Source organism: Taurulus bubalis, assembly GCF_910589615.1.
Source record: "Taurulus bubalis genome assembly, chromosome: 17".
Lineage (NCBI taxonomy): Eukaryota > Metazoa > Chordata > Actinopteri > Perciformes > Cottidae > Taurulus > Taurulus bubalis.
This window is the reverse complement of record NC_136605.1, coordinates 4,469,157-4,482,054: the sequence shown is the minus strand read 5'-3', so window position 1 is coordinate 4,482,054 and position 12,898 is coordinate 4,469,157. Positions and strand designations below refer to the sequence as shown.

General features: G+C 46.4%; 1 protein-coding gene across 4 annotated transcripts in view; it reads right to left on the bottom strand.

Moving 5' to 3' along the window:
* Window positions 1-12,898, bottom strand: part of nfixb (nuclear factor I/Xb) — a gene marked incomplete at its 5' end in the record, with an annotated part of 137,564 nt that overhangs the window by 105,161 nt on the left and 19,505 nt on the right. For 3 of the 4 annotated variants that reach the window (XM_079233634.1, XM_079233636.1, XM_079233635.1), the window contains one exon: window positions 6,196-6,397. In XM_079233634.1, coding sequence (XP_079089760.1) covers window positions 6,196-6,222 — 27 coding nt within the window. Of the gene's footprint in view, window positions 1-6,195; window positions 6,398-11,132; window positions 11,217-12,898 lie in introns of those variants that run through there. The other variant, XM_079233637.1, reaches the window with a different exon arrangement.

Below are 12,898 nucleotides of genomic sequence, written 5' to 3'. Positions count from 1 at the left end.
TCCACTAAGTATTTTGTGTTCCTCTGTATATTCTAGCTCAATTATGTAATTTAGCACCCGTGTGTGTGTGTTCAGTAGCCATGGCAACAGCACAACATATCGGCGACCACAGCACCGCACTGGGGCCGCGGGGCTGTGCCCGAGTCGTGCCAAAAACTAATCCATGCCAGAGGTGACATGGGCGAAGGAAAAGTGAAGCGGGTGGAGACAACATGACACACACACACACACACACAGACAGACACACACACCAGCGTTTAACTCTCTCCTCTCTCCTTCCTTTTAAAACACAAGCGCACACACTGGATATCCTCCCATTCTTCTTGGCGGGAGCCTCCCATGGCAATAGCAGCAGGAATCCATTCTCCACGGATGCTGGGACAGCTGTGCTGATACTGAATGAGACGCAGTTGGTTCTCTCTCTCTCTCTCTCTCTCTCTCTCTCTCTCTCTCTCTCTCTCTCGCTGCATGCGGCTGGAGATAAAAAACTACATGCTACTTAATTCAAATCTATATCGCCTGGTGCCAAAATGCGCCCCGGCTCATCCCGTCTTTGTCCTTCACCACCGGCGAGAGCCGTGGATTTCTTTTAGCGAGGACTGCCGTAAATTCAATCCTGCTGACGCACGGTGGCCCCCAGTCGCCGGCCGACAATGAGCGCGGGAAAATGTATATCGCAGGCATTAATCACTCAAACCTTCATAAGCCTCTCAGCTATATGCTCAGAATGCAAATAATCCACAACGTGGTAGCGGTTTTCGGAGCCGCGAAGATAACAAAAAAGGCCCCCATTTGAAGAGCTGGGATCTCTTAGCGGGACTACCTCCTTGTTTCAGGCGCCAGGCCAGAAATACACAACAAATCGCCGCCTTAAATAAGCCGAGCCACGGCCTGAAATACTTTTAAAAGGTGGCGGTGTTTTGGGCGGGCTGGCCTGTAGCTGGCTGCGTGGCATGAATGAATAAGTGAAAGGAACACGGTGTCCCGGGCGAGCGTCTGGCGCCGTGACCTCCTCGGCGTCCCGCGATGAGACGGCGCGGCACGAAACAGCAGCGGCGCGATCGCGAGGGACTCCAATTTCACCGCTGCGCGCTCTCCGACCCGTCTTCCCCCCCTCTGCACGTGCACGCAACACAACTCAGTTACCAGGGAGCACAATGGATCAGCCCCACCTGTCAATCAAGTGGACTATGAGTTCATTCTTCTGTCTGACGTCCAAGAGCAGAGTGCTTCACTGGCGGCCGGCTCGCTTTTATCCTCACAGACTAGACGTATTTTGTACTAGTGAAATACACTGAGGCTGTATATGTACACTGTATATATATATAAAACTAAGTCGATTAAACTTGTGCAACCGCACCAAAACCCGCAGCGAAATCATCATGGAGCAACCAGATCAATCCTCAAGTCCTCGCCATGTTTTTTTTAAATGTGAAGCCGCAGGGATTGGCTCGGAAGGATTTTGTGAAATGGATGAAGGTGATACACGGCCGCCGGGTCACTGGCACCGCGGCTAATCCAGGCAACAACCGCTGTACCGCTACCACGGAGCCCACACTGTCACTAACTGCACTCTCTGACGGAGTATCGTCTCCTTTCTGGTCAAACAAGAAAATAAATAAAGCAATTTCAGAGAGAAGCAAGCAAAAGAGTCTACAATGTGCATTTCAAGGACGCATCCAAAGTGGTTCCGTCGTGAAAACTACTAGCTAGCATAGCATAGACATGCTAACGCTCGTCGACCTCGTGTGCTCACGTTTTAGACGTGAATCTCGCTCCAATCTCTCCATGTATAGCGAGCATCGCGGTTGAACTTCACTATCTGACCACGACTGGATGGAAACCCACAAAACCCGCCGGAAAAATGTATAAAATCATTCGGAAAACTGGGTCTGGGTGCGAGGGGCGGGACTTAGCTAAGGGGAAGGCAGCAGGCTTTAGCCGGCGTCCGCGTGTACACACGCATGCCGACGTGCAGGTCTTTGATTCTGAAACCAAATCCAACATTTTCTGTTTATTTAGTCTGTGGTTCCATCAGCTTTGAATCCTCTGAACAGCTGTTCCAACTCATTCTGCAGGCCTTGGGAAGAGAGGGGGGGGGGGGGGCACGTGTGAGGCACCACCTCATCATCATCATCATCATCAAAATCGTGTGTGAGATGTAAAGCAAATGCTCTAAAGTCCAGATATTGGTAACATTCACTTCATCAGATTTTCACATAAAAACAAATATATATATATATATATTTTTTTTTTCTTCTTCATATTTTCAGTGGAGACACTTTTGCTCCAGCGGCGAGGAGAAAGAAACACACACCGCATCCTCTCGGAGCGACACATATAGTCTCGTGCGCTGAGCCGGCGACCTCAAAGCTGCGGTGACTGCAGGCCGACAAAGAAAAATAATAATAACAATAATAAACACCCTCGTCATATAGCGGACTGCTGCGTCGAGCTCTTTGAGGAGATAATAAGTAAACAGCCCTGAAAAGTTTGAAAGAGTTTTACATTTTTTTTTACAAAGACAGATTTTCTAAATAAAGGCTGGCGAATTAAAATACTAGAAATATAGCGTCATATTTGACATATATATATATTTATCTCCGGACCTTCCTCTGCACACATTCAAACACAACGTGCTATGAGCTTTTTTTGCTCAATTTTCGCTGCATTGCAACAACAATTTATTAAGAAATATATGTAATAAATTAAAAAAAGACGTCTGCAACAACAACAACAACTAAAACACAAAGAGAAGATGAAACTGTCAATGGAGCCTGTGTGTGTGTGTGTGTGTGTGTGTGTGTGTGTGTGTGTGTGTGTGTGTGTGTGGGTGCAAAAGAATAATTTCTCCCCCCCCCAAAAAACGTCACTTTCTCAAGATGGAATATGTAGAAACACAAACACCTAATGCGGAATAAGTAGGGACTAAAGAGGACTTACCACTAAGGCATTGTTTAGAAGGTGAGTAGGGTAATACTTTAGTGTTGAGAGGGTTAAGAGGCGAGGAGAGCAGGGGTCAGCGTCCAGGCGGGCAGAGGAGAGGGGGGCAGAGGGAAGGAATCAGTTAAAATGTCGCACCAGTGAAAACAATATATGAGAATATATGAACTGCATATAGTAGCTACTGAACACATTTTCAAATATGCAATGAAACAATAAAAGAGTTTGTGCTGCGACATCGTGGCCTCGCCAGAAGGAACGGACACTTTTAGAGGGCGACCCAAAAATAAACAAGAAAGTGAAATTATACCGGTACAAATAAATATTATCGTTAATTTAAAATTTACAAGACGGCGGAAAAATGACGTGATGAGATCTGAGTTATAGGCTTCAAATCTTTAGTTTTAGTTTTAATGGATGAATGGGAAATGAACAAATATGAGCCAACTACTTCACACACCTACATATTACTTTATTATTTTTTTCTAAAAGCCGAAATATAAATGTGATCTTAATATATCTCACACACACCACATCTGTTACAACCCAGCCACGCTGCTGCTGCTCTCCTTTTTTATTCACGTTTTAATTTTATTTATTTAAAATCACAGTTAATAATCAAATGTATTAATTATTAAGAGCAATTCAATAAACAGAAATGTGCCTCCTGTCTGTAAGGGAATGCCGTGTGTGTGTGTGTGTGTGTGTGTGTGTGTGTGTGTGTGAGAGAGAGAGGAGAAAGAGAGAGAGGGGAAGTTGTTTTGTTCTCTGCACCACACACACACACACACACACACACACACACACACACACACACACACACACACACACACACACACATGTATACAACATTTAACAACAAGAAAAACCTCAAGAGAAGACTGAAGGAGTTCTGGTCGTGTTGCCTTCATGTGCAACACGTGCACCGCGTTACCCGCATGAGCTTCTGTTGCAGACAGTTTGAACTGAATTTATGTCACCAAAAAAATATATATATATATAAATATATATATATATATATATATATATATATATATATTTATATGATAAGGCCCCTTTTGCTCAGAGGTTATCTGAGCAAATCTATCTGTGAAAGAAATTGTTCGGCAATTACAGATAAAGTCATCAAGGCCTGTGTGTGGGGAAATACTCTTGCACACACACACACACACACACGCACACACACACACACACACACACACACACACACACACACACACACACACACATCCTCATCTGCAAGGCGAATGAGCTTCATCTGTTTCTATTTTATGTCCATTTCTAAGTCACTTCGAGCCTCCGACTCAACACGGCACATCCAAAGCTCCCTCGATGAAATGAAGAATTAAAAGGGAAATGATAATATAGAAGAAGAAGAAAAAACGCTTGTGTCAGCGAAAGCCGTGATCCTTTTTAAATGGGAACCAGACCGGACTCGTGCCCGCACCGAACCATCCTCTGGGCCTCCGGTGTCAGCCGCTCGGTCGGAGGCAGTACAGTGTGGTGTAGGGAGGAGTGTGGGGAGAGGAGGAAGTCTCTTTTTAATGAAAACCGCTGTAAAAATCAGGGTTGAATTACACATGAAACGGGCCCTGGCAGGCCGCTGTCGGGCCGCGCCAACGATGGATAAACAAGTCGCTTTATGGGACTCCCAGCAGCTGTGTAACCAGCTAGGTCGCTGCCTCCGGTTGGCTCCATCAAGGAAACCTTCTAAATAAACTGGGAGGCTTTGTCTGAGAAAAAAAAATAAAAACAAGGGGAACATTTAAAACTAGAGATATAAAAATAATTGTATTCATCAAGCTGATGGCAGTTAATAACAGATTTGGGGGATTTCTGAAAAGCTGCAGGGAAAAAGTTCTGCGAGCAGAGCTGCATTTTTCACTCCGCTCCGCTCTCCTTTTTCCTCTGCAAACAGGGTATTTTCTAGGCTGAGAGTGATGCTAAAAAATATTTAAATGAAATGGAGAGTTTTGAATATGATCGAAGCCGAGGGAATTAAAAGAGTTAAATTGAGATTATTCAGCCGGGTCAAAAGGTCACATTTGTTGGAGATGCCTCAAGTTCAAACCGCTACTTCATAATCATTTGAGGGTTGTTCCATTTCCTCCACAACAACAGCAGCATAGAAACAAATAGCGTGTAAAATATACAGTAACTAATAAAATGAAATAAAATAAGAAGAATGTGGATAAAACAAAGGGCACTGTTAACGTCCAGTGGCATGGAGATTGTAAAGTGTCTGAATTGAAGTGCAACAGGAAAAGCAACTCCTCCAATCCTCCAGACAAGAGCCTGAACTTTACGTCCCAAATCCAACGCTGCTGTTAAACTACGTGAACACGTGTTGCGTTCAAGTGCAGTCAACTTTGCAATAGTAGTCAACCAACAGCGCAGCAAAGATCCGGATTAAATACAAATCAATAATACAAAATAAAAAAAACCTCTATCTCGGAAGAGCGTCTGCGCTGCTCTTCACAGTTTATAATCACACACACGCACGCGCACACACCAGCAGCTCCAACGTGTCTCTTCTCTCTCTCTCTCTCTGTCTCCGCGTGCCTCTGCAGCCCCTGAAGGCGGCGGAGAGCGGCTCCTCTCACCGCCCACACCCAGCGAGCAAAAAGCACTCTTTTAAAAAATAATAATAATAATCTCGGCAGTTAATATTAAACTCCGTGTGTTCACATTCTTCTCTCTCCCTGCGCGCGCTCGAGCTTTCCTCCCCTCCTCCTGCAGGCTGCCCTCCTCCTCCTCCTCCGCCTCCTTCGTCTTCTCCTTTTTTTTCTTTCCTTTTTTTTTAATATGAAATACATTTCGGGAGAAGCGCCATTTTACCTTCCAAAAAACACCCCGCAAAAAAAAAAAAAATACCCTCATGTGCGATGGAAAAAAAACACACAAGAAAAGTTCCCTCCACGGCGCGGCGGCGGAGCGGAAACGCGCCGCGGAGGCGACGGGGACGAGCGGCGGTGTTTTCTTTCTCTTTGTAGTTGTAGCGAGAAAAGAGGAAAGAGAAGAGAGGAAAGAGAAAAGAGGAAAGAGCCGCTCCGGTGCAACTAGAAACACACGTGAAACACCAGAGAGAAGCAGCGCAGCACAGAAGGAGAAGAAGAAGAAGAAGAAGAAGAAGAAGAAGAAGAAGAAGAAGAAGAAGAAGAAGAAGAAGAAGAAGAAGAAGAAGATAAAAGAACCCGGCGGTCCCGGTCACCTCTCCACGTACACGCGCAATAAAGACAGAAGATAGTTTACCTGTGTCAAGCAGTACGGGGAGTACATGGCTGGTTCTAGAGGAGCGAGTTAAAGTCGGATGGAAGCTCGGCTCGGTGCTGCATCGCTATCGCTCCGTCCCTCTCACTCCATGCTGCTGCTCAGCGTACAGTAACCCCGCCTAGAAAGTGAAAGCTTGCACAAACTTTCAGGGAAAAAACTTTCTCTCCCTCCCCTCTCTCCTCTTGCACGACTCTCTTTTTTTCTTTTTCCTTCTTCTTCTTCTTTTTTTTTTAATCGCTCTCCTCTTTCTAAATGAATTCTCACTAAAAACAAAACAAATAAAGGCGTTTTTTTTTTTTTACATTTTTGTATTTGTGTATTTCTGATTCTATTCACCAGTACGCCTTTTGTAAAGTATATATATATATATATATATATATATATATATATATATATATATATATATATATATATATATATATATATATATATATATATATATATACACTTTTTTTTCTTTTTTACTTTTCACTCAATGGTGAATCTTATTGCCCCGGACACCAGCGTTTACCGTGCGCGTTTTGCTCCCGTGTTGCGTTCACTGACTCCTGTCGCGGGGGAATGTGGGAAATAGCGACTGGATCGAGCAGAAGAGTCGCGTTCAATGTGTTTGGAGCGGCGCCGTTGTTACATTGCTGGACTCGGAGGGGAACACGTAAACGCACCATAGCAGAATAGAGCAGAGAGTGGTGAAACAGATGGAATACATATACATATTTATATATATAAATATGCGTGTGTATATCAGGATGTGAGCAGCTGTCACGTGGACGTTATTATTTATTAATAACACAGTATAATGGATAAGCTGCAGGAATAACATATTTCAGTTCCAGAGGATTTCACCAAGTCTCGTGCATTTTCAGGCTTAAGTTCGCACTGGATTGAGGACTTTGCGCATTAATTAACTCATAACAAGTATATACCGAACCATGTTTGACCCGGTCTGGACCCCGCAGCTGCAGTGTGTGTGTGTGTGTGTGTGTGTGTGTGTGTGTGTGTGTGTGTGTGTGTGTGTGTGTGTGTGTGTGTGTGTGTGTGTGTGTGTGTGTGTGTGTAGTCTGGCTGGGAGGGGAGTCATGCTAAAGAAGCGGAGCTGAGATTTCTTCCTCTCTGAAGGGCTGACAGTGGAGTCCCGCAGATTTACGAGGCCTCGCTGCTCGCGCGCGCGTCCACCGCGAGACTCCCAACCAAACAGGGCTGCGCGCGGCCCCGCGACAGGGCCACAGAAAAAGTGGTGCGGTCGCGAGAGAGAGAGAGAGAGAGAGAGAGAGTACATGCGCGCGCCTTTAACACACCGTAATACCAGCAGTCCTCCGTGAACGCGATACCCCGACGAGTACGCAGCGGACACGCTCACTAACTAACTGACACACGCGCGCGCGCACACCTATTTATCTTCCGGCAGGTGTATTGATTTCATGCGCGCTACGTTCAAAGCCTTTCATCTCCGCTCTCGTTTTTGCCGCGCAATCATTAAAGAGCAGCGCGAGGGCAATAGGTTAAGGCGCGCGGTGAGACGAGGATCTCCTCCTCCTCTTCCTCCTCCTCCTCCTCCTCCTCCTCCTCCTCCTCCTTTTATGGAGCCGACTTGCATGCAAAACACTCCTCTGCCGCGGCTCCTTAAACGAGCCGCACATTTCTCGTGGTCTGTGTGAGTAAATCTCTCATTAAGTAACACATGGTAGAGCCATATGCTCTGGTTGGTGGGCCCGCGTCTTCTTCTTCTTCTTCTTCTTTCTCACACGCTTTCCTCTCTACATATTTTAGCTGCGGAGCACGGTCTCGTTTTAGCTGCGGCAGCACGGTCTCGTTTAAAAACAACAACAACACTAAAACGATCAGAAAGATTGATTAATGTGCCGACAACTTCAGGGCCACGGTAACCGCACATTTACCTATTTGAAGCGACCCGACGCAGACATGCGCAGTGAGAAGGCACCTGTCTGTCTGTCTGTCTGTCTGTCTGTCTGTCTGGGGGATACAAGTGAGGTTGTTCGGTTACGGCTGAGCAGATGTCGTCTCTGGTGGCTCAGAGTTTACATGCTTAAAGAAGTGGTTCCCAACCTGGCAGGTGGGCGTCCATTAGAGGGGCTTTGCATCGCTGCAGTGTGGGTGGTATGTGCCAATGAGTGTTTTTGGATGTGAGGAGTGGGGTGTTGGTGGGGCGCTTAAATGGGTGTGTTGCTCGACAGATGATTGACAGGTGCTCTCCTTCCCTGAAACAGGAAACCAGTACGCAATGGAACAATTTCTCCAGCTGTATTTAAGTGTTGGAGGGACAGTGAGGAACAGCTCACAGGCTCCGCCCCTTTTTCAGGAGTTTTCTAGAGGCAGCAAGTCGTGCCGAAGGCCCTGAATCTTCTCGTCTCTCGAAACTTGACCAGAATGATAATGCGTGGTCTGGTGGACCCGCACCATTTGGCTTCCCCTCTGAAGAAAACAGGGATTTGGTCGTTTCTTATCGAGCCTTACTTCATCATAACCACAGACCGCATGTGAGGTTTGTGGACTGCCGTTATGAAGCCTTGAGTTTGGCGATTCCGGCGTCGCCATCTTGGAATATGACGGTCGCCATGTTGTTGTTGAACGCAAGTTACCATATTTGGAGTGACGTTGAGATGCAGTATTCGGCTCTGGTCTCATATTAAGGCCCTAAAGAAAATCCATAATTTACAAAAAAATAGAGATTGAGATCAAAAACTCATGTTTACAATGTTTACTGAGGGAATACATCAAGAGAGAAGTAGAGACATTTTATCATAGACCAGAGGAGTCGCCCCCCCGGTGGCCAGTAGAGAGAATGCAAGTTTAAAGACAACATCCTTCACTCTGGAGGTTGCTGTCTGGTCATAACATTTGTGGGTGTGGAATTAATCTGTATATATGCTGCGGTTCCAAAAAGAAACAAAAGGCCAAGACGTGGCCTGCAACACACGAGGAAAGGATCGAGGTGAACGCCACTACCGGCCCGGTGAGAGGAGTGAGGAGTGAGGAGTGAGGAGTGAGGAGTCACCACAACCACGAGAGGTCCTTGACATGCAGCATAAAATAATACGAGGCTGATGCTCCAGTCGTATGCCGGATTAGCCGTGGACAGACACTCACACACACACACACACACACACACACAATCTCCCTCCACTCTCCATAACATAAACGTTCCTGCAGGGCCACATTATGTGAGGTGGTTCACTACGTCTGTGTCCGAGTGGAGGAGCTCGGTACCGTGTGAGTAAAGTAGAAGCGCTCGTTGACCTTTATTATGCAAACCCAAAAGTGCGGCTGGCGCCCGCCGATCGTCCCTCACCAGAGCCTGCAGTCTGAATACGTACGGGGTCGTTAGTCAGCCTGGACTTTGTCTGAGGACCAAAAACGTCGTCGGTATATTCAGTCAGTGACACGGGGAGCGAGTGAATAATACTGATACTTATTCACACAAGCTGATGTTCTGCTTTTATCCCGAGGCAGAAGCGACGTGATTCTGGACTCACTGCCCTCCTAAAATCCTTCCAATGAGACGACCCGACCAAGAGATCTGCTCCTACCTCACGGCTTACTAAGGGGGTCACGGTCTTGAAAACAAAACCCCTGCGGCGTGTCACTCTTTAGGAGCGTGTACCGCTTCCAAAACCGGGCGTCAAACTCACGCCCTAAATCCAGTTTGAAGAATATAAATGCACATATAGAGAGAAGTTTTAGGGATTTTTTTGAAAGCGATTTGCAACCTCAAGCAACCCTGACATGTAGGCCAAGAGCACAGGCACACACACACACACACACACACACACACAGAAATAAAGAGGGAAAGAAGGGGCACTTCGTACAAAACGAACGCCCCTAACAGCGGACCCCCGGCGAGGAGCTGGAGGTGGACTCCCTCCTGCGGATGTTCTTGAACCCGCTGCCCCCTTGGAATCCTATACAGCTTCTTCCTCCTCCTCCTCCTCTTCCTCCTCCTCCCCTTCTCCAGAAACGCTCCTCTACCAGCCGCGCTACTCAATTACAGCCATAATGGTTCGTTTCTGCACCCCGAGACACACGATACACTGTAGCAACCCAGATTCTGTGTGAGACTTGGCATGAGTCTTAACTCTGGGAGACAAAGACCGTAGCCTAGAAAACCGGCTCCCGCCTCATTAACAATCACATTTTCAGTCCTCCTCCCACACTCCTTTGTTTTTATTACCATTCTATATCACTATGCGGATCGCTATGAATCCACCGCGTGAGCCGCGAGGATTTTTCTTCTTTTTTTTCTCTCGTCCTTTTTCCCAGAAAAAGCCGCTCACTTTCTTTAACTTTCGACCCTTCTTTTGCTTTCGCACAACGAGGCTCGCTGCACATTATCGTCATCGCTCTGGCTTCCCGGGAGGCGAGGGCGCTTCGCTGAAGTTGCAAAGCGCCCCCACCCTCACCCCTCCTCACCCCTTTTTCTTCTTCTTAAATGTGCGTGTGGAAATAATGATTGTAATGGTTTGCAGCTGAGTAGAGGGAGCTGTGAATGACATTATGATTGTGGTGCAATTACCAGCAGCATGAAAACAGACTGTCAGTCACAGTAATGAGTAATGACTCAAATAACACATTTAACACATGGAAGAATGAAGAATACTAATGCTAATGCTCGTAATACTAATAATACTAATAATAACACAAATAAATGAAATGAAATGTACAAAAATACAAAATAAAATACTAGTAATAACAATAGAAAACTATTAAAGAAAATGAAATATTTTTTTAATAAAAAATAATATATAATACATACAAATAAAATCTATAATGTTAATAATAATAAATACAAATAAAATCATAACTAAATAAAAAATATATAATTATGATATTAGTCCAAATTAACAACAATAATAACAACAATACAACAAAAAAGAAGAAGAAGAAGAATAGATGCATACCCTGTATGAATCTGACACTACAAAGCATTCAGGCATCCCAGGACCTCTGGAGGGTTCTTCGTTCAACAGAAAGGTTTCGGTGGCCTGAAATGTAACACAACAGTCATTTATTGGTTCATCGACGGCGTCGTTATGTTCAGGGGATTCACAGAACACAGAAAACCTGCTTTCAAAACTGTAAACGCTGTAATCAGCTCCTATCGGCCTATTTACTAATCCTCCTCAAGTCCAACCCACCACCTGATATGCACTTGAGAAACTTTCCTCTTTACATTCTACACACACACACACACACACACACTGCTGTGCAGGGCCCGAGGCCCCGGGGCCCCCGCCGGTCACCTCCACTTGAATGGGGAGCCGAGCGTTTAGCCGCCGTAGCCGCACACAATACTCGCACACAAAGGCATTTCCTGCCTCTGCTATTCCACCTGCATGGTCACTTTTCTGTTAGTGCGCACTGATTCAGCACAAATCATTCACACACACACACACACACACACACACACACACACACACAGAGGCCATACGTCTGCCCGCATGTGCGCACAAACACAAGCCCCTTGGCCGGCGCTGCGAAGTTGCTACGCTGCATTCACTGATAGATGCAGCTGAAGTGTTTATTCCGAAGTGTTTGTTTCCATTCAGCGCAGATCATTTGTATGCCGCGGGACGCGCCAGCAGAGGCTCGGGCCTCTGAATGAGCGTCCATTGCGGTTCTGCTGTCAATTAGAGGCAGCCGCTTCCAGACAACACGGACGGGGAGGGAACCGCAGACGGAGGATCTGGATCGGGGATGGGGAAGCTCTGCCGGGTTGGCCGGCCCGTGGGCACGACTTTTTTTTTGTCCAAAAGCTGCTACAAATTGGTTCTCGCCGGGATAAATTTGAATGCCTGTTTTTTGGATATCGACTAAACCTGTTAGGCGAGGGCTAAACATTGCTATAGGTCGACAAAAATAACTCTGGTTCCGCCATTTCAGGGGAAAGGAAGTTGCAGACCGGGAGCTTTACGTTTAGTTTCTGGATCGGGGAGATGAACTAATCCCATTTTCCAGAACTTTGCTCCACGTACCTCGGAGCAGAAACAACCGTGGACCCGAAACAGGAACAAACATCGCCCGTGGCAATTAGACAAAATGTAAAGTTGTGCTATTTAAACTGGCACGTGAGGTAAACAAGCTCTCGGTGGGAACTCGAGCAGACGCGCGGAGACTTAAGCGTTTGCACATGCACACGGGATCACACTCGGAGAATATGCACGCGCAGACACACGCATAAACACGCGGCGCTGTAATAAATCCCAGGCGAGGAGGGAGGGGGGGCGGCTATTCAAATCCTTCGGAATGAGAGGTTACAGCTTTTCCCTTTTCCTTTCTTTTTCTTCTCCCCCCGCTGTGACACGGGAAGGGCACCTGTGTGTGTGTGTGTGTGTGTGTGAGCAGATTGATTAACATCGGGTTTTTTGGTTTGGTGAGGGCCACGTGGAGCGTTCACTCGCTTAAAAAAAAGGAGAAAAAAAAAGGAAAAGAAAGTTAGAATTCAAGTCATCCGAGTGACTGAGAGAAAACACTCCTCATGGCGTTCGGCCTCGCCATCCGACCTCTGGCTCGTCACCATTAATATGCGGGGGAACACCGAAGGGAAACCATTTTCCAAACCATTTGTGCCACTAAATGGCGGCCTTGCGGAGCTGCCGGGGCTTTCTGTAAGCTCCTCGACTGAGGGATGTTCGACTCAGTCGGTAATCACAGAGCAGCGCGGCCT